This window comes from Sapajus apella, unplaced genomic scaffold (assembly GCF_009761245.1).
Source record: "Sapajus apella isolate SASKATOON/1434 unplaced genomic scaffold, GSC_monkey_1.0 scaffold1, whole genome shotgun sequence".
NCBI lineage: Eukaryota > Metazoa > Chordata > Mammalia > Primates > Cebidae > Sapajus > Sapajus apella.
Genome location: NW_022436941.1, coordinates 45,351,782 through 45,379,612, shown reverse-complemented (window position 1 = coordinate 45,379,612; position 27,831 = coordinate 45,351,782). Strand labels below are relative to the sequence as shown.

The 27,831-nt window shown below is 35.0% G+C and overlaps 1 protein-coding gene across 11 annotated transcripts in view; it reads right to left on the bottom strand.

Annotated features, from left to right (window-relative positions):
• MCTP1 (multiple C2 and transmembrane domain containing 1) overlaps positions 1-27,831 on the bottom strand; it is a 578,648-nt gene that overhangs the window by 208,187 nt on the left and 342,630 nt on the right. For 5 of the 11 annotated variants that reach the window (XM_032274210.1, XM_032274288.1, XM_032274427.1 and 2 more), the window contains 4 exons: positions 20,601-20,660; positions 14,272-14,349; positions 8,855-9,025; positions 5,512-5,642 (listed from right to left, as the gene is read on the bottom strand). In XM_032274210.1, the coding sequence (XP_032130101.1) occupies positions 5,512-5,642; positions 8,855-9,025; positions 14,272-14,349; positions 20,601-20,660 (440 nt within the window). The remainder of the gene's footprint in view (positions 1-5,511; positions 5,643-8,854; positions 9,026-14,271; positions 14,350-20,600; positions 20,661-27,831) is intronic. The other 6 variants (XM_032274471.1, XM_032274606.1, XM_032274681.1 and 3 more) reach the window with 2 other exon arrangements.

Here is a 27,831-nt window from a genome sequence, read left to right as displayed (position 1 = left end):
TATAGTTCAGTGACAGGTAAAATTTGTTGTTCAAACTTGCAATATGGTGTGCATCACCTAAGTTGGTTTACCGAGTACTTGGCATTTTACTGAGCACTCCATGGCTCCAGGACAACATGCTGAATACAAGAGTGTGGTGAAATAAGCATAGACTTTAGAGTCAGGAAACTAAGGATTAGAGCCTCAGATCAGTCACCCCACTTGTATAGTAGCTGGGCAACCTCTTAACTGCCTCAGCCTCACTATTTGCATCTGCAAAACTGGTATAATAAGAATCATCCCTGCTACCCCAGAGTGTTGAGCTGATGTATATAACAGGACCCTGTGGGTAGTAAAGCATTATTATTATTGTTTCTTTCCATTTATGGTAAATTTACTTTTGTGTAAGGTTTAACAATCAGCTAGCATTAACTCCCTAGATATGATGATGAAAAGTCATAGTAAGCATCTTGATAAATGCATAGTCTACTTTCCCCCCAAACATGACCATTTATTATTACTGAAGTTTAAGGATTTTCTACTTTAACTCATTCATTCTCCTCTTTTGTATTATATTCAATCATCTTTCCACAATTACACTAAAGCTTTTTTACCTTCCACTAAGTCATGTTGTTCTAATTGCCTTTCCATTGACGCCTCGTGTCAGATCAGCATTTGTCTTACAAAAAGCCATAACTTTCAGTGTTAAATGAAGTTTCAGGGATTTATATTCAAATCCAGGGAATATTTACTGAGTGCTTAATGTGTGCCAGATACTTGTTTAGGTACTGAGGATCCTGCAGTGAAGAAAACACTCAAAAAATCCCTCCCCTCATGGAGCTTACATTCTAATGAGGGAAAATAAATAACATAAATGAGATGCATAGTTTGCCATATGGTGGTTGCTTTAATGGAGAAAAACAGCAGAATAGGGGAAAGGAAAGTCAAGAAAAGAGGGTTCAGTTTTAAATAGACTTGGTATGGATGCCTCCCTGATGAGACATTTGTGCACAGATCTGAAGAAGGTGAAGGAGCAAGGCAGGAGAGTGGATCCCTGAAGAAAGTTAGACAGACAGGGGAAAAGGTCCTGAGGTGGGGTCAGGGGGCGGTGTCTGGCCTGCTTGAGGAACAGCAGAGAGGCCAGCTGGCTGAAAGTGACTGAAGGACAGGAGAGGCAGCATAGCAGAAGTTCAGGGCAGAGGGGCAACAAGGCCAGATTGTGCAGTCTTACGGGCCACTGAAAGGACTTTGGTTTTCCCTAAATTATGATGCAAAATAATTGAAGCGTTTTGAACAGAGGAGTTAAGTTACCTTACTCTTGTTTTAAAAATATTACTCTGGCCGCTAACTGGAAACAGACTGTTGTGGGAGGGGAAGCATGGAAGGAAGAACAGGAGGCTGTTGCTCTTGTCCATGTGAAAGCTGATGGTGGCTGCAACCACAGCGATAATGATAGAGATGATGAGACATCGTAAATCCTTAATGTGTTTTGAAGAAACACTATCAGGTTGTTGATTGAATTGATGAGAGTGAGAGAAAGAAAGGAATCAAACATGATTCCAAGATTTTTGGTGTTAGCAACAAACAAGAGAGAAGCCTGAAGGAAGAGCAGATGTGTGGGACTGAGGGTTAAAAGTTTAGCTTACCACATGCTAAATTGGCAAAATCTATTAGACTTTCAAATGGTGATTAAGTAGGCAGTGCAATACAGGAATCTGGAGTGAAGAGAAGAGTTATGGAGTGGAGCTGGACTCTTGTGAATGGATGAAGTCACCAGGGGAGCCAGTATAGATGAAGAAGATGCCCAAAGAGTGAGCTCCGAGGCTTTCTGGAACTACAACATGAAGGGATGAGGAAAAACCTGCAAAGGAGACAAGAAGGAGCCTGCAACGAGGTAAGAAGAAAACAAGGAGTGTGTGGTGCCCTGTAAGGCAAGTGAAAAATGTGTTTCAAGGTAAGGAAGGGGTCAGCCAAATCCAGCACTGCTGCTGGGTCATGTTAGATGAGGCTGAAAACTGGTCATTGAATTGAACAATGTGGTGTGCTCGGCAGACATTGACAGGAGCAGTTATGGTGGATTGTTGGGGGCAAATGCCTGACTATATTAGTTCAAGCAAGAATGGAAATGGGGGCCGGATGTAATGGCTTATACCTGCTAATCCCAGCACTTTGTGAGGCCATGGTAGGCAGATCATTTGAGCTCAGGTGTTTAAGACTAGCATGAGCAGCATGGCAAAACCTTGCCTCTACCAAAAATACAAAAATTAGCTGGGCTTGGTGGTGCATGCCTGTGGTCCCAGCGACTCAGGAAGCTGAGGTGGGAGGATTGCTCGTGCCCAGGAGGTGGAGGTTGCAGTGAGCCGAGATGGCGCCACTGCACTCCAGCCTGGGTGATAGATTGGGACCTTGTCTCAAAAACAAAAACAAAAACAAAAACAAAAGAACTGAAGTGGGTAATGTTCAGTACTAGAATAGTTTTAAGTCTTTGACACCAGATTTGAAAGTAGCCCTTTCACTCATAGCCAGTCTTATTTTTGATTAAATATTATGAAACAAACTCTGTTATTGAGTTTGTATTTACAAATCACATTTAAAAAAATCATTATATGACTAAAAAAGGGAAAATAGATGATTATAAACCATAGCAAAATAAAGTCGTCTGTATAGATAATGTAATCTATACAAGCATTCTCAAATTTGGGACTCAGTTTAGACATTACCCTTAAAAAATATTACTAGCCATGGAAAGAATAGTATTACCCTCCATGGCCAACTTTAAACTTACTCACAAACCTCCAGGAAATTCCTAGAATAGTCTCTACTTTCTAAATTGACACAGACACAGAATGTTGCAATGAGAGCTGGCAAAAGAAGACAGATTATGATGACAGTTTTATTACTGTTACTTGACCCTGAGTACTCAAATTTAATTGGAAGGTAAGTCAATTATCTTGGAAACTATTCTAGGAATTAAGTAATTCTATTATAATCTGTATTATCTATCTCCACTGTTTCCACTCAAGCTTCAAATAACTAAAGAAATACAACTTGCCTGCTACTTAGGTGTAATAATATGCTGCTTTTCAGTGGTGGGATGCTTTTAAAGTACAATTTAACAAGCGTGCAGTTAGAGACCTAGAGTTTTCAGTGCTATCTGGATATCAAAAAGATTTGAAACGATGATACATCATAGTTATTTCCCTTTTCTGCAAAAGGCAACCTTGTTAATTTAGGAGTGTGCAACATGTTTTTATTGTCTGTCTTCCAGTATCTCAAAATTCAACACTCATTCCTTTCATTGTATAAACCAGTTTAAACCAATACTCAAGAGCTCTCTTGTCTATACCTGTGCTCATTTCACTCTCAAACTTTTGGGCTTAAATTACTTTCATAAGCAATTAAGTTTGGCATGCGACCGAAAGTAGACTTGTCTTTTTCAAGCTTCCAGAATTACCTAGAACAATCCTTATGATCTTATAACCAGCAATTTGTCACTGTTCTCTCAAAAATTAGCCAAAATATGAAACACCTTTAGAAACAAAGTGAAGTGAGATAGTTAGGCCCGCCTCTCTGTCAATCATACCTGCCCTTGAAGAACTCATAATGTTACTAAGTGAGGAAAAGGGGATGATCAGTCCCAACTGGCCTGAGAAATTTTTATAGTTTTTAAATTGGAAAATTCTTACCAAAGAAAAAAAATATGTAAAAGAACATCTGTTATTATACAAAAAAATAGAGAGAAGAAGGGATATGAAGGAATGTAAAATATACCTGGAAATACAGGAAGCCAGCATACTTAGAGCATAGTCTCCTTCATTATTTTACTAAGATAAGAAAGTCCGAATACAAAGAAATGAGGTTGAGGTAGCAAGTTGCACATGCCCATCATTCTGATTATCTTGTGGTCCCCAAACATAAATAATGTTATTATAACCAATGAAAATGAACTAATCATTCAAGGAATAGCTACATAGTATCTTCTTGAAACAGCTTATAGCATATTGAGGGAGACAGAATCATAGATATGTAATTATAATGAAATGCATTTAATGTATTAACAGATGTGGTATATCCCAAAGAGAATAAGGTAAAACTTAAGAAAACTTAAGAAAACTCTGAAAATAGTGTTTTAATTAAGGGAAAAAATATACAATGAGGGCCTCTGCTTTAAAAAGGCTTGAAATGTAATGCAGTATTAGATTATGGTGGTCTTTTCTTTTCTTTTCTTTTTTGAAATAGAGTCTCACTCTGTTGCCCAGGGTGGAGTGCAGTGGCACGATCTTGGCTCACTGCAACCTCTGCCTCCTGGGTTCAAGGGATTCTCCTGCCTCAGCCTCCCAAGTAGCTGGGATTACAGGCGCATGCCACCATGCCCAGCTAATTTTTGTATTTTTAGTAGAGACGGGGTTTCACCATGTTGACCAGGCTGACATGAAACTCCTGACCTTGTGATCTGCCCACCTTGGCCTCCCAAAGTGCTGGGATTACAGGCATGAGCTACTGCGCCTGGCCTATGGTGGTGTTTTCCAAGTTCATTTTACAAGTAAAATAGTAAAGGTTAACTGAAGCTCATCTTTGATCACTCACCCTATAATCCTATGAAGAAAATTATATATATATATAAAAAATATATGTATTATATATACATCAACATCATAAAAAATAAAGAGATAAATATGTTGGATTGGATTCCTGTTCTTACTTTTTCTAGAGTACAATTTATTTTATTCTTAGTATATATAATTTCTTTTCAGGCTGTATGTTTAAAGACTTGGAATTTTATGTAAGCTACAGTGAGAAAAGATTTTTTTTAAATAAAAAGTTAACAAATTCTTCAGTACACCATGCTTTATTTCAATATTGGCTGGTTTCAATGTGTTTTGCTACAAAGACACATATATCACTATAAAAAATATAAACACAGGCTTTAAAATAAGAAAACAATTCATATGATCAATTACTCACTCAAAATAACCTTGACTTTGTGGAAAAACGTCATGTAAGCCTCATAATACTTTCTTTACTGTGTTATCAGATTAACAAGGATCTGCCTCACTTATACGCTTCCTTCTTCACTAAAACTTGGGAACTCTTTAAAGATTTATAAACTCCAAAGAGATTATAAAGATTCTCTTCCTTGCAGGGAGATGTAGAAAATAATGCATTTTACGATGACAGTATGCTTTATGAAAATAAATGTTATCTTAGATCACTTTACAGACTATGAATATGCTCTTTGTTCCTTTATGTATTTTATATCAGATGAAATTCCTCTTTCTCAACTCCCATAACTTTGACATCTGGAGAAAATTCATGGATATCAAAATCAGATAGCCTGTGTCCATCAACTGGTCAAAACTGCCACCTACTGGTCAGTTTTAAATCTAGTTTTCGGTTCATCCAAGCATTACTTTACCAAGGTAAGGTCCCTTTCTTCAAAGCAGTAAAGATCATTTACAATAACCAGGCTTAAAGCAAATATTCTTTTAAAAAATTCTCTAGGGTGAGCCAAAAATTACCAATTGCACAAACCTGCCGATAAAATCATCCCTTTTCCCAGCATCTTTGTCCCAGGCAGTGATATCAATGATTCCTCCTCTTTCTTCATAAAGGTGAAAATCAAATTGTTCCCTCCACTGAGGATTCAATGTTTTTGGCATAATCTGGAAAACAAGCAAAAAACATTATTATTGTCATATTGCTATCAGCTTTAAAAAAAAACCTTCAACCTGAGATAGTAAATCAAACTTTCAGTACTATAGTATCTAGAAGCATGCTGTGTACTATTTGAACAAAAGATTACAGAAATAATGGGAATGGCTCATTAGAACTCCAGCATCTTTACTGCATAATACCTGAATGGACCTTAATGAATGTGTCCTGAAAATCAAAAGACGTTCTTTGATTATCTTAAATAACAGATAAGAAATATAAATTATATAGAAAAGATAATCTGTGAGTGAAATAGCTCACTCAGAGACTAGCAATATTTTACATAATCATAGTTAATGCATTAAGATATAACTCATAGTCATCTCATAATAAAGGAGGATGGGGATTTCCAGAGTTCTTTTTTTTTTTTTCTTACTTGCCACACACATTGGAATCCTGACTTAAGTACATGAAAAATAGACAATGAAGTTCTGTAAAAGCAGAAGAAAAAAGCAAGTAGCTCTTGAGTGGTCAGGGAAACTTTGATCTTGGACTTACAGCACTGATGTAGTATTCTCATGTTATATATGGATAAGCTGAGACCTAGAGTTTAAGTGACAACCTAAAGTCAGTATTTTTTGGCATGTGGACACTAACTCAAAGTTTTTGACTAAAGCTTCAGGACTCTTCCCCCAAAACCATATGCCAAAATGTTTTTGAATTAATAAATGAATATATATGAGTATATACATATGTATACATGTATATATGAGCATATATGTATGTACATATACATATTTGTGGATATACTCTTTGTGTTGCCTATACAAGAAAGATATCTGAAATGTAATTCTGTAACTTCAAGTATTCAGATAAGTCATCTTGTACAGTAGAATCAATGAACAGAGTAAATGTATATTGATAAAAATGGAATTTTAAAATTCCATTCACCATTGGGTTAAACAACATTCATATTTGTTTCTTTGTTCTTTTTTTTTAGGAGGAAGGCATGCAGTGGCCTTTTCTCTTTTTAATGTATGGCAGACAGATCTTCAGATGTAAAGAGTTTGAAAGCAATGAAGTATGTTATATGCAAAGGTAATGCAAATGAATCACAATTTTTAAAGTTCATAATCTGAAATTAATCAGCAATAGATCAAGGAAAGAAAGAGCAAAGAGAGACACATGTCCATTGCTGGGTTTCATATTTCATACCTAAAGAGCAGAACTATAAAAATAAGTAATGTTTTAAACCTACTAGAACATGGAAATGGTACTAACTAAGAAAGGACAAGATAGAAGTGGTCATAGGTACCTATTTTTGGAAACAGTAGCTACTTTAATATATGTTATTAAACCCCATGGCAGAAAAAAATGACACTATGATAATTTAAATGTCTTATAATCAGGCTCAGATGAACTCCTATAGTATTTTGGGGTATGCTCTGTCTTTATCTGGACTTAAACAGATGAAATTTTCAGTTTTCTTTTTTAGGATTGCCTTCCCTATATGATTTTCTTGAGGTCAGAAATAATGCCTTCGTTTTCCATGTGGGCACTCCAATCAGCCTGCTGGCAGTACTCACTGCATGCTAATGACAGGCTCTGTGATATGTCGAACTACCTTAAGTACTAGTGAAAACTTCCTGGGCTGGAAGGGACCTAAGCAGGCTGCGTATCAAAAATCCATAGAAAGTATGACACCAAGGTGAATAAATGGAATGTGATCTTTAATACTAGATGGATATGACCAGCTGTAAAAACTGACCAGTAAAGAGGACACAGTTCATTCCAACAGAGATAAGATGACTTGGTTTGGCTCTGTGTCCCCACCCAAACCTCACGTCCTACTGTAACCCCCACAGGTTGGACAAGGGGCCTAGTGGGAGGTGATTGAATCACGGAGGCAGACTTCCCTCTTGCTGTTCACATGATAGTGAATCGTTCTCACAACATCTGGTTGTTTAAAAGTGTGTAGCACTTCCCTTTTCACTCTGTCTTGCTCTGCCATGGTACGACATGCTTGATTCCACTTTACCTTCTGGCATGATTCTAAGTTTCCTGAGGCCTCCCAGTCATGCTTCCTGTACAGCTAGCAGAACTGTGAGCCAGTTAAACCTCTTTTCTTCATGAATTACCCAGTCTCAAGTAGTTCTTTATTGCAGTGAGAACAGACTAATACATAAGACATGTGCCAAAAATGTAGCTATGACTACTAGACCCTTCTTATTACTTCCATCACTAATATTATTAATATATTATTACTACTAATAAAATTCATACTGTACAAGATATTTCTTACTATTGTTACTCTTCCTTTTCTTCTGCTATTTTCATTTGCTGAGTGTTTATGAGCAAGGCAGTATTCTAAGCCCTTTACATGCATATGTTCACTTAATCTCAGCAACTTTGCTAGGTAGGCATTATTTTAATTCTCATTTTTACAGATGGGAAAACTAAGATATGGAGAGACAATGTAACTTGTTCTAATACATTTTAAAACTTGCTATTTGCATTGGTACAAGTCAGGTTGAATAAAGTGTCTAAGAGTAATGTACAAAGATTTTTATGGCATGTAAAATAATGGTATTTATAATACTGATGTTAGCCCTAGTTGTAATAATGTTAAAAGGCACATTCTTGGGAGGCTGCAGTGGGAGGATCATGAGATCAGCAGTTCAAGACCATCCTGGCCAACATGGTGTAACCTGTCTCTACTAAAAATACAAAAATTAGCTGGGCATGGTGGCTCATGTCTGTAGTCCCAGCTACTCAGGAGGCTGAGGCAGGAGAATTGCTTGAACCCAGGAGGCAGAGGTTGCAGGGAGTCAAGATTGTGCCACTATACTCCAGCCTGGCGACAGAGTGAGACTGTCTAAAAAAAGCCACACTCTTTGAGTACTTTATGTGCCAGGCATCAACTGTGTTTTTGGAGTGGTTGCTGTTGTTTTAATCCTTGGAGCTATGCCAAGAGATAGTTCCAACCATTATTCCTATGTTGTAGATGAGGATACTGGGACATAGACATGTAGTTTACGTGAGGTCACCTAGTACATAAATTAAAAAATGCAATACAATTATAGGTCTTGTTTTCTGATATGATGTTCAAAAAAGTTTGTTAAGCATTTAAAAAATTATCTAGTGGTTTCATCTCCTAAAGCATGGCTATTAATCAACCAATGCCTTCCAAAGATTGACAGAAATACAGCAGAGATACGGTTACCTTGCTCTTGTACTTCTGATGCCCAAGCCGGAACTTCACGTAGGGGTCACTCAACCCATTGGAATCCATGGCCTTGAGGTCTCTCCCTTCAATCAAGGTGATGCTGACTATCCCTCTCCAAAGATGTGATTTTCTGTGTAGGTCTGATAGGCGTAAACTTTGGGTCTGAAACTTTTGGCAAATGAAAATTGAGTTAGGTTATTGTGATGTAAACCCAAATACCTCATTTTGGCATTACCTTTTCACCTGCTGTTTTGATTCTTCAAAAAATAAAGGATAGGCAACTATAATTTTTTAAAATGAAAAATAATTATAAAGTAATTATTGTTAATTAATTATAAAATTTTTAATAAATTATGAAATTATCATAGGATAAATTTGTTGTGTAAAAGAGTTGAGTGTTCAAAATATAGTCTAGCTTTTCAATTCTTAAGATTACAAGATATAGGTACATCAAGAATATCAGAAAATATTTGCAAGTGTGCCAAATAGGCTTATGTCAAAATATGTATAAAATAAATGTTAGAATTATTAAAGGCCTCATTCATACTGTGGTATTTAATTTTTAAAATATTTATGTTTTTTGAAGATATCTTTATGTTATAGATAGATTTTACAGGTGGTTTTTAATTGTAAGATTAGTTGCAAGTTCTATTCAGATAGTTTAAAAACTTTTTTCTTGGCACATTAGGAGATTATTGAGCTTCAGATTGCTAAAGAACAATTTTAGTTGCCACAAAAGAGAAAACAAAATCAATATGTCCATGCTTATACCTAAAACTTTCATCACAAATATTTATAATTATGTTTAATGTTACATATGTGATTTATATTGGCAAGTATGTTTCTGGATTTATTTTACATTCGAGTATCTGAACATTTTCTTTAACGACTTTTATTCTTCTTCTTCTTCTTTTTTTTTTTTTTTTGAAACAGTCTTGCTCTTCACTTCACCCAGGCTGGAGTGCAGGGGTGTGGTCATAACTCACTGTAACCTCAAACTCCTGGGCTCAAGTGATCCTCCTATCTCAGCCTCACAAGTAGCTGGAATGACAGGCATGCACCACTGTACCCATCTAATTTTTATTTTTTATTTTCATTTTATTTGTTTTGTTTTGTTTTTAGAGACATCTTGCTTGGTTGACCAGGCTGGAGTGCAATGGTATGATCACAGCTCCCTGAAGCTTCGAACTCCTACCCCCAAGTGATCTGTCTGCTTCAGTCTCCCAAAGCGCTGAGATTACAGACTTGAACCACAACACCTGGCTTAGACTATTATTAAAATTTGCAAGTCTACTAAAAATGGCTGTATAATATCTTTAAACTAAAAAGGACATAAAACAAGCCATAGAAAGTAACTAAATGTGAAAACATTTTCAATCTGGATTCGGCATCAATCAGTACTATAAAAAGGACTTCTTTCATATTATCAAACGTGTTTTTCCTACATATAGCCATTCCATGAAGAAATTCAACATTCCTCTCAATCTCAAAGCACACTGTTAAATTATGGATTAGCACTACTTTCTAACTAATCCCTTCTACATTAATGCTATAAAGCTACAGCTTATTTTGTATAACTTTTCCTCCCACTCTGACTTCCTACCTTTTTCTATACCATAGCAACACCATAGGTTTTTTTTTTTTTTTTTTTTAGACGGAGTTTAGCTCGTTACCCAGGCTGGAGTGCAATGGCGCGGTCTCGGCTCACCGCAACCACCGCCTTCTGGGTTCAGGCAATTCTCCTGCCTCAGCCTCCTGAGTAGCTGGGATTACAGGCACGCGCCACCATGCCCAGCTAATTTTTTGTGTTTTTTAGTAGAGACGGGGTTTCACTGTGTTGACCAGGATGGTCTCGATCTCTTGACCTTGTGATCCACCCGCCTCAGCCTCCCAAAGTGCTGGGATTACAGGCTACACTCTTCAAAAGATAATACTTCTAATATTTGGACATTTCAGTGAAAATCTTTCAAAATCACACTGCATATATTCCTGCCTTGTTGAACACAGCACATTTTGAATCTTGCTTGGTGGCTCTGCCCTATTAATATCAATGCAGGACTTTGCCGACACACTCTTCATCCCTGTGAGCTTCAAGAGCAGCATTCAAATGTGTTCTGAGTGTAATGGAGAACTCATGGGGCACCTGCAAGTTCTGCAGAACTCTATGCCCATTTCGGCTAGAGCCCCTCTGCTCCCATCTGTTCAGTATATTGGATTTCCACATTGGATTTTGTTTGAACAGAGGACTTCTCAGATGAAAGTAATTGTTTAGAATTTGCTGCACCCAGTTATGGCCAAGGTCTTTGTTTTAGTTATAAGATTTCATGCAACTTATTATTATATAATCCATCTGTAGATTTTGGTGACTGGTTTAACCACTCCTGCTGCTGTTGAAACTGCCTCTAACAGCAGACTCTAGAGAACCGGGTTTTAAACTTTGGATTGGAAACTTTTGTTATGGAATATGAGTAGCAAAGAAGGAAACAAAGAAAACAAATGTTGTAGCAAGTAAGAAGAAATAATTATTTCAGCAAAGACCAAGGAGGTAAGAGCTGCCAACTTATACAGAGCTTTAGAATTTTAAAATATGCATATCTATATTATAACATTTGGTTCCCACAAAAACTTCATGAAGTCAGAGGGCAAGGCTTCTTAGCCCAATTTTACTGACGGAATGCAGAGGGGTTGTGCACATAAATGGTAGATGTGTCACTAAAACCCAAATATTTCCAATCTTTATTCCTGAGCTTCTCCAATACAAGTGTTTAGGGAAGAGATTCCTTGTAGGTTTAAAGGTAATCATGATTTAAACAAAATGTTTCCAAAGGGTACTCTCCAGTTAAATGGCAAGAACATGGTTAATTCATGAAACCACCTTTTACTTTTCTATTATATGACCAAATGTATTTATATTTATAATATTTCAGCTTGTTGAAGAAAATACTTAATGCCATTTTCTGTATGGTCTCTAGAAGCAGTAAAATAGTAGTTGGGTACAAGCTAGGTTGCACAGCAGCTTCAATGAACAAGGTGAAGTTAGTTTCTTTAGTAGTGCCATGTCTAAAACCCTTCCTTGCTTGCTTCTCCTTTTTTTTTTTTTTTTTTTTCCACATGAGAACATGAACTTGACTTACAGAGTGAGGCGGAGAAAAGCCATTTTCACTCTGTAAGTCAAGTTCATGTTCTCACGTAAGGCTCATAGGAGGAGAAAAGATCCCATATTCCATGGGGTCCTTTATGCTTTCACAGAAATAAAATGAACATAATAGGGACTGCCTACTTCCATTAGTTGCTGTGAAATGCTTTTCTACAACCCAGAAGAACATTTCCAAAACAAGTGTGTGAAATGCTTGCTTGGTGGCTCTGCCCTATTAATATCAATGCAGGACTTTGCCTGTACACTCTTCATACCTGTGAGCTTCTGTGAAATGCTTTTCTATAACCCAGAACATTTCCAAAACAATGTGGGGAGCTAAGTGAGAGGAAGAAGGAGAGCATTTTTTCACAAAAACAGGGCTAATGGATGTGGTAATTACGGTGGCCTGAGCAAAAGGCTAGGAAGAAGAAATTTAAAAAAGGTTTCAAAGATATTCCAATCAGATATTTTTAAATGATGTTTTCTTCTTCAATAATTTTTGTTCAAAATGGCACTTCCGTACAAAGAAACTCCATAATTCAATTGTAGATTTTATTGAGCAACTGCATAGTCATGAAGCTGTTAAATATTTAGCCAAAGCGTGAAGAAGTGAGACTTGAAATAAAATTACAGGTAAAGGTAGAAGATATAAACTTAGGCTACCAATAGCAGAAAAGATAAGCATGTAACGTAAATATTCACTCACATCTTCCTAGCAATTTCTGGCTATATGACTTGGGCAAGTTTCCCCTTCTTTGGGACTCAGTTTTCTTCTGTTTGATTTTTTAAGACTACTCCAGAGCCCCAAGACTACTAACACTCTTCTGTGTGTATCTATGGGTAGAGGGAGGTTGTGTGTTCGGGGGCTTACAGAGAAAAAAGTACAGTCCAAAAACAATGAAGATTTAGCTTGCCTAAGACAGTCATTTATTACTTTTACTTATTGTAAAAATCAAAGTTCTGGGGAGCTCACTGAAGGGGTGGGGATGGGCAGAATACCACAACAAGAAGAAACTTTGCAAACCATGAAATTCTGATGCTCTCCAAGGTACCTTCTGAATCACTTGCTGCTCTGTTTAAAAAGTTTCCTTCCTCTGTACAGCAAATCTCTCAACCATGTGGTCCATAGACCACTTGTTAGAAACTCATATCCTCTGACTCCATCCAGACTAACAGCATCAGAAACTCTGGGAGTGGAGTTGGGCACGCTGGTTTAACCAGTTCACCAGGTGATTCTGATACACACTCAAGCATAAGAATCCTTGCTTTGAAAGTTATACGGGGCATGTGCACTGGCTACTCTATATTCTAATAACTATTGTTAATACAATTGTAAAAATTACCAAGGATATTATTTATGCTATTTAAAATCCTTCTTTCATCCTGCTGCTAAATTTGCTGATTAGGAAAGCATATTGGTCTTGATATTTGGAATATTTAAAAAGAGAAATAGGACTCTACTGAACAATTATGAAAAGTTGTGCTTCTCTTCCTTTATTAATTTTTTCTCATACATATATCTTAATAACACATATTTATTGAAGTATTGATAATCATCCACCAAAATCACTTATTGAGCACCTAAAGGGCAAGGAGTATTAAACATATCCAAGATATCACTCAATAAAATTTGCATAATGCACCTGGTATTAGTTTTCTAAGGTAATGCTCTCAACTGGGTCCTTGTTGAATTAGAACTCTATTTGCTGGGTGGGGACAAGAAAAAAAGCAGGAAGAATAAAAAGAAAAAACCAACCTGGTTCTTCAAAGCAAAGAACAAAAACAAGGCCCTTAAAAGGAAGGAATAATCTTTGAACGTGTAAGGTGGTTGTTCTCAAATTCTAGTAGTCAATTTGCTAAAATGAGTGATTCTCTGAGATGTGATTCAGTTCTTATGGAGTAGAACCGTGTCTGTATTTCAACATATGCCCCATGTGATTCTCATACATCCAAATTCACTCTCATAAGGAATATGCATCCAAGTTCATAATTAATAAAGAATATCAAGACACCAGATAACAATACAGATTTCAAAGTCTGAAGCAATTAGTCTATAACACATATGTTTAGTAAGATTTTAGAACTAATAAGCTGGCAATTTAAAGAGAGTGTTAGTTATATTATTCCTTGAAAAAGAATTTAAGATTGCAATTCCATTTCATATGTACAAAATTGATTAGTATAGGGAATGGGTTTTCAGTAAAGTAAGTTGGCCCTCAGAAAACACAGCTCATGCAAGCTCAGAAAAAAAATAAATCAACTGAATATTTGAACTTACTTGTGCATTTTGGCAATAAGAACTCTGAAGCTCTGCTCTGCAGAAGCCCAGGACAGGAAGAGCTGGCCTGCCGCACGTCTGGATGGAAATGAACGATCAGAGCTGTACACGAAAACTTTGCACCATTCTCAACCCCTCATTTTGATCAGCAGTTTAGTCTTCAGAAAACATTATTTAAGAAAATTTGTATTTGCTTCCAAGTCACTGTCAGAAAGTGTCTTATGGTACAATGAAGATAAATGCCAATGCAACTCTAAGGTTTCCAGCCACAATTTTCTTTTAATAGAATGATGCTGCAATGGTCAAGGAAATGAAGCCCAGAGATTATATGATGATAGAGCCTAATTAAGTGGTTTCAGGTTTCTGTTAATAGGTATATCTGAGAAAATAACTACAGCAAGAGAAATCATGAAAAGAATAATTGTTTCCAAGTCTACTGCTCTGAAATGGCAAAATAGTGATAAGCTTGCAGAAAAAATAAATGTGATATCAATAGGCAATAACTAAGATCACATTAACCTTGAATCCCACATGTAAATCTTTTGTAATGATTAAAGAAGTAACTCTAAACTAACAGGGAAATGTTGTCCCATGTGACACCTCCCTTTTTTGCCTTTGCTATGAAAAAGTAACCCAAAGATCCCTTCACTACCAAGACCAAGAGCAGCCAGAGATGGATTAAGAAAGATATAGCTTAATAGGAACTCTTGGAGAGAAATTATCATGGTAGAACTGAAAATTTGTATTACAGGTCTTCTGGAGCAGCTAAGGAAAGTTTCTTAACAATAATATTATGATGAGATTAGAGTCACCAGCCTTAATAACATCAACAGAGAGGACTGCATTAGGACAGTCTGAAAGGTGGGCTAATCACACAGAAAGAAAGGAACATTTATTGTGCAGCTATTACACGCTGCAGTTTTCACACTCCAGGGTTATTCATGACAGGCATATTTTAAGGTAAATAAATTGAGGCATAGAGAAGGTAAGTACCCCACTCAAAGCCAAATGACTAGAGATCAGTAAGGCCGAGATTTTAAGCTAGAGTTGCTGAGACCTAATTCATGATTTCCAACCCTGACCCACCTATATTTCCTTTTTTTTTTTTTTGACAGAGACAAAGAAATTCATGGTACAACAAAAGAAATTAATTGGTACAAGAGTTTTCAAAATACTTTGCCTGTCACTTAGGTGAAATGTATCCTTGGTTATAGATGATTGAGAAAGGCTAATCAAGGGATTAGAGGAAGTAAAAGTAGGCGGGTGGTAATAATCCAAGCATATGCTATTTACTTTATAGAAAATTATAGCTTTATGTCTACTAGTAAGGTGGTGAAGTCATAGAATCTAGCATATAAATTGGGAGCATTTCTATTTCCAGTTCAAGTGTAAAAAGTTTACTAATTCCTTTCCTTGAAAAGTTGGATCACTAATAATGAGATATTTTATTTTTCTAGATCTTGATTTAAAAATAGATCAAAATAAAAAAAATCTATTTAGACTTAATATGAGACTAAGGCAACACAGTTACACCAATCCCCTTTCCTGATAGGTACAAATAATACTTGGCTTTTGTTATCCTGGATTTATTACCTGTGTACAAGCTAATCCTTCCAAATGAGACCCAGACACTGAAACAGGGAGTGAAAGACATCGCTTGTGTCTTTACAATAAGCCATGTGTGGAGTCAGCTCTTTCTTCTATTTACAGCACAGGGGTGCATGTGCTTTTATTTAATCAAATGATCCCCAAGACACTACAAAGAAGAGATAATGACAGCCTAGAATGACTGTTTTGTGCTGCAAAGATGAGTGCGGAGCAATTAGCTCAATCCCAGGCACAGGCATGTTCTATCTTTTCCTTTTCCTGCTGAGTTTATTCCAGTGAATTGCACTTGGATGATGAAGTCCAACAAGTGCATTTGTTCTGTCATCCATCCATCCTCTCAAGGTAGGATTGCTTTTACAGAAAACCCTCCCGGTGCTTTGTCCAGCCCAGTTTGAAGAGTCTCATCTTATAATAAAGCTTTGATCTCTTTTTTCTTAGAAGATGATTTACTGGCACCATAATCCTTAGTGAGATTCTCCTGGTTTTTATCCTTAAACTTTCTTTTGTATTTCCATTGCTTCTTGATACAATTTATGGTATCAGGAAGTTCTTTATGTTTACTTAAAACGTTTTAACTGTCCTCTCTAACTTTAATCGCGGCCAAACGAAAGTTTTAAAGCTTTTACAACGTTTTTTTGAAATACATACAAGGAGAAAATCATCATATATATTGTAATCTTTTTTGGCTTGTTTAAATAATCTACAAATTTCTAGCAATAATATGGGAAAGAAATAATAGTCTTGGGCTTGCCTTACAGATACCTGTTTTTTTTTTTTTTGAGGCTTTTAATTAAAAGTTACACATATTTTTGAGTATAAATAATATCATACTTGAAAAGGGAAATAACTCCTGAACTCATCTTGGGAGGATGTTATCTATGGTTGAGTTGTTCAGTATGTAAGTGCTTGACAGAATCCCATTCTTGTTTTAAAAAGTCAATAACTCTTCTCCTTAGCCTTCAATCTTTCTTCAGCCACACTTTTGCTTGACCTGACAGGAAGGTGGTATTCTGACATACTTCTCAATTGCTTTTTGTTTTTCTAAGTACTCTTCTTTGCCCATTATGACCTTTTTCTTGATTTTTATATGAAGTATCTTGGCATTTTCCAGCCTTTTCCACTTAAAAAAGTATTTAAATATTTAAATTCCTCTTTGATCCACTACAATGTTCTTGCAAGACGGTTTGTTCAATTATCTCTTTCATCAGAGTCTATAAGTCCACTCAATGGAGATAACTAAAAAGAAACTTAAACATGCTAAATATTTGGAAACACTGCACTAAGTTACAACTCTTAAGTGGGAAGTTAGTCCTTAATACAATTTGTACCTAGAGTAATCTGATTTCATATAAGTTTTATTGTTTTCATGAGAAACATGGTAATTGTCATATCCACTGATTAATATTTTTTGTCCTAAGATAGTGTTTTGATGAATAACAAATGTTACGCTTTTGGAAAATTAGAATATCCCCACACACCATCTTTTCTTTCCATTATTTTGCTCTCGGGAAAATTAAGACACAGCAAGTAGCACTGATGTTCCAGCTGAGAAGTTTTTACTAGGATGTAGTTTTGCTCAGTGTAAATCAGTTGCCAGCTCTTAGATACATGTATTGATTTTTATAAATCCTGATAGGAATTTATTTTAAATCACATCCTGCTTAACCCACAAAGCACATGTATACTTTTCATGCAAGATTTTATCTGAGCTATTTAGATATTTTGCATATCTGACAATGTCCCTGGGTAACCTCCTTTCATATACATCTCCTCTAAAAGTTCATCAGAATAACAATATTGCTTAGGTGAAGAGCAATCAGAGTGACCTTTGAATGTGACTATGCAGATAATACTCAACTAAAGTAGACTTGGTCACTAATTTTCTGATTTCGTAAATGGCACATCAGATACAGCAATCTCATGGCTCTTAAACACATCCATCCATTGGTGGCTAACACAGATGCTGAAGGAAAGGGTCAAATAATGCAAGAAGAATTTGAAATGGTGTCAATTAAAAATAACAGACTAGGCTGGGCATGGTGGCTCACACCTGTAATCCCAGAACTTTGGGAGACCGAGGCAGGCAGATCACGAGGTCAAGAGATGGAGACCATCCTGGCCAACATGGTGAAACCCCATCTCTGCTAAAAATACAAAAATTAGCTGGGTGTGGTGGCACATGCCTACTTGGGAGGCTGAGGCAGGAGAATCACTTGAACCCGGGAGGTGGAGGTTGCAGTAAGCCGAGATCACACCACTGTACTCCAGCCTAGGTAACAGAGCAAGACTCTGTCTCAATAAAATAAAATAAAATAAAATAAAATAAAATAAAATAAAATAAATAACAGGCTAAGGAGCAGCTTTATTTATACAGGGTCTCTCTATTCATTGTAAACTCAAAGAGGAACTCTACTGCTTTAAGTTCTTCAAAACGTTTATTTGTATGGCATTCAGAGAGAGAGAAATATTGTTTCTTATCATGCCATCTGGGTACCTCAAAGCAATGACATTAATTTGTTGGGCCTTATTTTCCTCACTGGTAGAACAGATGACCCCTAAAGGTTTTGCCTTTATGACTCAGTTAATTTGTCAATTGTTCATTACCATATGCCCAGAGAAGACATTACCACTGAGTCTTAAGAAAGCTTATTTATTTTTAAACTTGCACATTTGCTATTCTAGGATCAAACAGTTGAAGAGATTGAGAAGGTTACTAAAGAATATTTGAGGATGAACACAACCAAATAGAAAGTACTGGTAAGTGGAAAACTTGGAAGTAGCAAAGAAAATCTTGAGAGAGCCACTTGAAAAGAAAATCCTTGAAAAAGTATGAATTATGAAGTTGGTCCTGGTGACAAATCTTCATTCACAATGACCAGTGTGCACATTTGCTGCATATAGAACAAGCTCAACCCAGAACACCCCCAAATTCTACTCTAGAAGAAATGTGCCGTGTTAAAAAAAAAAAACATATATATGTACATATTTTTTGAGACAGAGTTTTGCTTTTATTGTCCAGGCTGAAGTGCAATGGCACAATCTTGGCTCACTGCAACCTCTTTCTCCTGGGTTCAAGTGATTCTCCTGCCTCAACCTCTGGAATAGCTGGGATTACAGGCATGCGCCATCATACCTGGCTAATTTTTTTTCCCATTTATTTATTTTATTGCATTTTAGGTTTTGGGGTACATGTGAAGAACATGCAAAATTGTTGCATAGGAACACACGTGGCAGTGTGATTTGCTGCCTTCCTCCCCATCACCTATATCTGGCATTTCTCCCCTTGGTATCTCTCCCCAGCTCCCCACCCCCTACCGTCCCTCCCCTATTTTCCCCCAACTGACCCCAGTGTGTAGTGCTCCCCTCCCTGTGTCCATGTGTTCTCATTGTTCAACACCCGCCTATAATTTTTTGTATTTAGTAGAGACGGGTTTTCACCGTGTTGGTCAGGCTAGTCTCAAACTCCTGACCTCAGGTGATCTACCTGCCTTGGCCTCCCAAAGTGTTAGGATTACAGGTGTGAGCCACAGCGTCCAGTCAGTGAAACAATTTTTGGATAAAGCTATTATCCATTTAAAGTCATGGAATAATTTAAAAGCAGTCATGCTGTGTGTTCCTGGATAATGCATGAACATATCAGAGAAATTATTATTTCAGCAAAGTACAGAGTAACTTCAGTGAAGGCAGCCATATAGTAAAAATGAAGAGGGTATGATTACTAAAATAAGAGGGTATGATTACTAAAATAAGGGTATGCAAAAAAAAAAGTGTGTGTGTGTGTGTGTGTACAAGCTGTTAAGGATGAATAAATGTGCCTTATACTTGCTCATTGGTCAACACATGACTTAATCTGGTACCTGCCTGTCTATTTAAAAGAAACTATAACAAATATTAAAATTCTAAAGAAAAAAAGGAAGTTTTCAATCTTGAACAGTTGAGAGGCCAAGAAAGGAAAATCCCCAAGCCCTAAGAGTGTAGCATTTTCATTGCAATATCTATCGTTACATTAAGCATATACCAAGTGTGAATTTTCAAAGAAAGAGGAACATTCTTAAAGGTAAAGCAGTAAGTGCATTAGTAATGAGTAGTGTTATGCCCAATGCAGAATTAGAGCAGAGAAAAAAATGGATGGTCATTACGAGGTCATTATGCTTTAGTCATCAAAGAGTAAGTTAAATTGCAATGACATTTAAAACAAATTATCTATGAATCATCATTTTGTCTTTATTTAAATCTAAAGAGCTGCTGCTTTCTAAATTACAGGATTTATTTTCAAAGAAAGAGCACTGATTAGTATATTTCTAGGATAGATTTCTAGTATAGATCACTGTAACAGAAGTAAATAGTTTTCTCAAACAGAAATAGAGCAGAAAATTCTAATCTCATTTTACAAGAGAGGATGAAAGAGCCTTGATGGACCTTCTAGATGGCATTATATTCCTGGAGAGTCCCTGGGATTCTAGCTTCTCAGAATTTGGAATACACTTGATTTCCTAAAATGACTTCAAAGAAATATGTTCAAATTAAGTTCTTAATTTTTACAAGTGTAGAAGTAAAAGTGTTAGTTACTGGAAGACTTAGAAGATAATAAAGAAGGCAAATGAATACATCTATCTGCAAGCCTATCTTAAAAAGTAAAACTCTAAATTGCCATTTAACTTTCAAAATTGCTATCCAAAACCAAAAATCAAGAATATTAACAAAAAGGATTTAGACGTTACCCTCAAAAAGACAGACTTCACAGAGAAATAAGATCCAAACACTTCATTTTCTGAAAGTTCCTAAAAACAAACAAATATTTAGCTACATTTTGAGATGTTTTTGAGAATACTTAATTAGTATTCTAAATCAAAACAAATAAACTCAAAGCAAATAAAAAACCGAAAATTATATATCCTAAAGATACTTGGGATATTTAGAAACTAAGTTTTCTTCCCTTGAATAAATTAAAATTATTGTGGTAGTAAAGTTTAGAGAGGGTTATTTTTGTAATTTTTTTAAGGGTCCACTTACCTTTTTATTCTTATTCATTAATATATCTTGGAGTCTGATGATATATTATAGAAAGTAGACTGTTTAAACATATTTTAAGATTTTGAAATAAGCAGATATTTGTTCCTTTTAACAAAACAATTGTGTTAACCAGTGAACTTCAGAGGATTTTTAATGAATGATTGCAGAAATCTTTATAAGCATGCAGCTAATCAAATTTGGTTTAAACTTTTACAAAAATTCCAAATTTTATAATTAACAAATACAACATAATATAATAAGCAACATAAAAAGAAATGAGTACAGAAAGAGCTGGCTATTGGGGTAAAAGCAATGCAATGAACTCAAGTAGGATAGTTTATTACTTAATCCTCAGACCTTTATGAAGGAAACCAATTCAACTTTGGGAAATAAAAAAATAGCTACTCATTTTTAAATAAAACATCTAAATTACTCCGTTAAACGTTAAAGCTTTGCATTCTGTGTCTAGGTGTCAGTTATGATAAAGTTTTGGGAAACTGATGACAGTCATGGGAAAGTATCAATAGTTGACACTGTGATAAAGAGGAAGCACCTTTGCAACGTCCTAGGTTATTCTATGATTTTGTGTTAGCAATTAAGATTTTGAGGGTGAGATGGGAATTTTGATGATTGAGATTTAGGACTTAGGTTTCTCTTTTAAAATTTGAGAAACAAAAATATTAGCCACATTTAGATCCACTGAAGTCCTCAGGCTGTGCTTTTCATGCCATGTTTAATTACTTCTGTTATTTATCAGCTAAAATTTATATTTCATTTTACAACCGACATTCTCATGTAAATTTAGGCCTTTATTTCAAAGGAAACAATTTAATTTCTTGTGGACCCTTGTGCCATTTACTGTACTGCATGAGTATAAAATTTACAACAGACCAGCCAAAGCCTTTCTTTCACTAGAGTCTAATGATAATAACAATAACAACAGCAACAACCACAGTAAGACACCTGGCATTACATAATGAGTCCACAGAAGTGGTGATTTTATTATGGAGAACAAGAAAAAGTAGCTAAACTACTCATGAATTCCAGAGAAAGCTTATCTTAAAGTACAGTTGTAGACATTTAGTTACACTTCAGTCTTTATCAAGGCAATAGGCTAAGTGAGGCAAAGTGACATTTTAAAATTGCTAAAAGTATAAAATACTAGCAAAAGGAAACAGAACAAAAAACAGAAATATCAATTGATAATGGAAAAATGTTGAAGTTATTCTGAATGATAAATTGTTAAACTGTTTCTACCAAGATTTCTAATTTATGAAAGTGGTAAGGATGCATTGGGAATATCTTATTTATTTCTATTTTTACCTCTAAAAATCTAATACACACTAAGAAAATTTCCCTTTAAAGAAAATATATCTAATTACGAATCTAAATATTAACCAGATTTTAGACTAAAAAATCTAGAAGATAAATGTTTTTCACAGGGAAATAAAACTAAAGGACAGTTTATTTTTTTCCAACAAATGCATATAATGTGATCTTTTTCAGCCTTCTAAACAAAATAAATCATAGAAATCTTTAAAGGCTTTTTCAACAGATGGAGTAAGGATCAGTCAACAATTTTTTATTAAAAGTGATATTTTAAAATTCACCTTAATGTGTACAGGGCTTTAAACATAACACATACAATTATTTGGCAATCCTTCAAAACTCAAAACCTTCACAATCAATTTGAAACTGTGACTCCTGAGATTCAATTGTAAGAGCCACGTCAGCTAGAATTCCCGATTACAAAAGCATGCTTTCATAGGAACCCAGTTTCCTTTTATCAATACTATTTGGCCATTTAAGAGATTAAAAAATAAATACACAAACAAATCATTTACATAAACTTTCCTGGTCAGACTGCAATCACTGCCCATCAAAGCTATGGCTCTTGGATGCTTCCATCCTATCAATAAAGATGCCTCATGATATTGACTAAGGTTATCAACTGTTAACAGAGCTTTGGAGCCAGGATCCTGACAAAATTATACATTGTATAATGTATACATTTCACTGTATATGTTTAGGGTCCCTTAAAATCAACAAATCTCCTCCCAGTTCCACTCAATTTAATATCTGTCTGTCTATCCATCCATCCATCTATTCATTCATCCTTCCATCTATCTATCTTGTTAAATGAAAAGGCCATGTAATCTGCACAGCAGCCCTTAGTTCTGTTATCCTGGAATCCAGTTATATTAGTTCTTCCCTTTTAATTGGTCCAGGAAGAATCTTAAGAAATTGGTCGACTCACTTCATAACACATGCCACCAAAGTGAAGACCACCCAGCGACCACACAATAAACATCCTAGACCTGAAACACAAGCATTGTGAAATCCATCCTCTCCTTGACATTACATGTTGTCCTTCCACTTTGTGCCAACTCATCCAGATCTGCTCCAGAAGAACCCACAACATTTAGAAAAGTCAACAAGAGCGGTCAAATAAATGTAATGCCATTGTCACAGCAAATCTCTGTAGCTATGAATATAATACATAAAAAGCATATTTTATGCCTTTGGGGAAATATTGTCAAAACAGCAAGAAAAAACCATCTCAACATAAAATTTGGTTATGGCTTCATGTATTTTGTGGGGGTAATCAAATATTCACTGATATTATAATATCTCTGTTTTAAATAACCTTGCTACAAATTTCAGGACTTTGGTTAGGTCGGGTCAAAATATACTCTTTGATAACAGAAATATTCACTGCTAGTTACCATTTATTCATTGTTGCATTTTGGAATCTCAGAAATCTTGATTATAAGGTTGATTTTATAGCATTTCCAAATAATATAGATTTGGGAGTACAAACAATGGCAAGGTAAAAATCTAAAATAATTTTAGGTTTCCTTCAAAAACATCGGGCATATCATTTTTTTCAAAGACATACATAATAATTAGAAATATGGCATCCAAGAAAAGCCATGTTGGTCACTCATGTGAGTTAAGAAAGTCTATGACCAATAGTTTTCATTTTTGCAGGTTTAAAAAAATTGCCTATTTATTATCAGGATATAAAGTTTTTGTAGAAAGAACCTGATAGTTGTTAAATAATGACTTTTTTTTCCATCATGTCTGACTGTGTGAGATACTTAAAGATGTGTTAATCTGTTTCTCCACCGTTACTTAAAGCACTTAGAGTTTTTGCTGATGCATTTTTAATGTGTCATCCAAGGTGTCAGGTTTAACTACTACGCCATGCAGACTTAGAGTTGAAAGTGTTCTCTAGTTTAAATTAATGATCTCCTTGCCAAAAGTCTTATTAAAAATTGCTTCATTCAACCAATGAATAAAGTGTTTTATAGTTCATTAAAATTATGCCAAGTAGTTATAATAAAATCTTTATAAAAAGATGTATTATTAAAAAAAGATATAAGCTGTCAAGTAACAGAAGATATCATAATCAGACACCATCACAGTAGTCTGTATATATTCAAAGGATGAACTTTTCTGAAAGAAAAACAATTCTAAACTGTTATTGTTGAGGATATGAATTGCAATGTATATGTTTTTATATCATCATCATATTTCTCATATAATTAAAACAATCTGTTGAAAGCACATAAGCTTATTATCTCACCTTTACCCATTGGAAAATTCATTATTCTAGGTTAAAACACACACACACACACACACACACACACACACACACACACACACAGTAGTGTAAAATCATAACTGCACATTGTTTGATAGAGCCAATTATTTCATTATTTTTTTCAATTTTTGGTTTGGACCCACAAAATTTATTCACAAAATACATATAAATCATCTGAGTTCATGAAACTTTCTTGATGAATAATTTAAACTTAGAATAAATTATCAGTGATAAGCTTCTTCTAAAGAATAAAATATTGCAATAATCCAAAGCACTACCATTTCTCTGCTAAAACACATTTTGTCACATAGGTGTAACTCTTTGACCTGGATAATTCTGTTGCCCAAGTTTAGGGAGACATCAGTCCCTTTCTTCTTAAAATAACATAATTCTATAACAGCTGAGGTGTTGGGCAGAATTCAAAATGAGCATAATAGATAGCGTGCTTGTGGAAAACCAGAATGAGTGTTTTAAAGGATGGTTCTGTCCCTAGAAGAGGCAATATTATGGAATTTATAGCTATATACTTGTTTATATGCCATTCAAATATAATGTATATTTTATACATTCTTGTCTTTCAGAGGTAAGTTTAGATGTATTTTTCCCTATGTATTATTAAGTGGTAATACATTTACCCCCACCCCGCCAAATAATAAGTTAGTCCTGAACAGCAATTAGGATCTCCCTGTCCTCAAGCTGGTGATCTTTCTTTTGATTTCAATAGTAAATAGAACCCCACATTATGTGAGTGCCACAAGTAATAAGATTTCCATTAAAAGAGCCTATTATTGGCTGAATTATGACTCCAAAAATAGGTAAAGAAATCTCATCACAGAAAGTCCAGATGATGAAAATGATGAGTAGATGTTTAAGGAACGGGAAGTTCCATGAGCTGATTCACGTTGTATAGAGGGGAGACAGTTGTATTTAAAAGAACAAAAACTATGTCAATTTAGGCTTTTTTCCTCTGTAGTTACATCACTTCTGAAAGAAACCAAGGAAGAAAAACTCCATGCTGGAGAGAATCTCCAACAACACCGGCTATCTTTAAGTCTTTGCTACAAAATTTATACTTCTTAGATTATATATTCACCATTGACGCTCAAAGACAGGCTGCATGCCAAAGCCCTGCCACAAAGATGCGGGAGACCTCATTCTGTAAATCAAGATTCCAAGGAAGAAAATCTGTGTTTTTATGAAAAATTTACCTTTGAATTTGAACATAGTTATATCATATATGAAATACCCATATTTAAATGTAATGCAAATAAAATTACACCCTATTTCCAAAAATAAAAAATGAAAAATCTGTACTCAGACAAGAATTTTTAAGAAGATTGAAATATTTAGAAAAGATGCATTTCCATAAAACAGTAACACAGTAAAACCTATAAAACCACACAGTATAGTTCCTTACCCCTTAGTTTCACAAGAAGCACAATTTACTGGACGAAAAGGTTCAAGGAGCAGTTTTAACGTAGCAGAGTGTGTGAAGGAAGGTGGACTAGCTAGTAATTGAAATGTCAAACTTTCCCCCGATTTTGAATTTAACATTATGCTCTCATAACACTAATATGGATGAATATGGCAAATATTTTAGGGTACAGTAAAAAATCTGAATGAATTAGCAGGTGTTCAGTATGTTCTCACAGAAAAAAAGTCAAATGAGTGAACTGATTTTACTTCACTTAGTATTCAATATCCCCATTAATTTTTTCAAAGTTGAAAATCCCTTAGGCTAAAACCCAAAAGCTTATGTTAACACTTGTACTAAATATAATCTGCCAAGTACTCAAATGAATGCTGTTAGACATAGGAATTCTGTATCTTCAGTTGGAAGCTTGAAAAATGTATCCGTTTGAATACATAAATGGATTGCTAATAATAAATATAAACTCCAAGAATTATAGATATTAAAAACAGTAGAGGGTAGATATTTTTCATTTTAGGTTTTTTGTATATGGAACAAAAATATGTGGATATATTTTTACTTAATTTATTCTTAAAGTTATATTTACATTTTAATAGAAATTTAATTTAGTTTTTAAAGAAGAATTATTATTATTATTTTTTTAGAGACAGAGTCTCACTCTGTTGCCCAGACTGGAGTGCAGTGGCATGATCTCGGCTCACTGCAACCTTCGCCTCCTGGGTTTAAGTGATTCTATAGCCTCAGCCTCCCAAACAGCTGGGATTACAGGCATATGACACCATGCCCAGCTACTTTTTGTATTTTTAGTAGAGTCGGGTTTCACCATGCTGGCCAGGCTGGTCTCGAACTCCTGACCTCAAGTAATCTGCCCACCTCAGCCTCCCAAAGTACTGGAATTACAGGCGTGAGCCACCATGGCAGGCAGAATCTTCATTTCTAGTCTTTTATACAATAAAATGGATTATTCCCACTAATTAATACTAAATATTATATAATATCCTGTTCTAGCATTCTGTCATGTTAAACACATATGACAGAATATTGCCACATATTGATGGATTGTCATATTTTGTACATAAATATATCAAATTATACAAATTTAAAAAATATATACACTTTTAATATAACTTTAAAGTATAATTACAAAGGAAAAAGTAATACAAATATAAACAGTGCAAATATTTCTTCAAAACCTCTTGAAACTTTTTTGATTAGTAAAAATCACAGAGAACATTAAGTCAGAAATATTCAGCAACCTTCCTTAATAAGTGTTTTTCATTTTATTAAAATAATAAAGGTGACTTTTAATGGGAGCCCTGACTTTTTTGTGAGCCAACTTATTCTTTGGTCATTAATGACACAAGAATTAGGGAGAAAATGTACACTAAGAGACACTTGTTCAAACAGAGTAAGTCATTACCATAAATATAAAAACATTTTGATATATATTTTTAATTCACAATAATAAAAAGACAAAATTAAAGAAAAGCTTAAGTAAAAGCATGATTCAATCAGAATGGGAGGAAAAAGACTGTCATGTTCCAGGGTCTAAAAAAATTAGTCACTATTAAAAAGAAATACTGACTCTAAGTAGAAATTTGAGCAGACAAAATTTTTACAAGTAAAATCTTTTGATTTATTTCAAGATATATTCTTACAAAAGTTGTTTCATCTTGATATCTTTCTGTGTCCAACAGTGGCAGCACCACTGAACAAATTAAGATCTTAGTTTATATTTTGCATATCTCACAAGTTGCAAAAGAGCCAGGGCTTAGTGAGTTACAGGAACCATAAACTCCTCTCACTTTATTTCTTAAAGTGAGAAGAGACAATGAGAAAAAAATTATTCTTATTTTACACTCCAAAGATGTAATGATATAGGAATTTCTCAGTTTAGAAA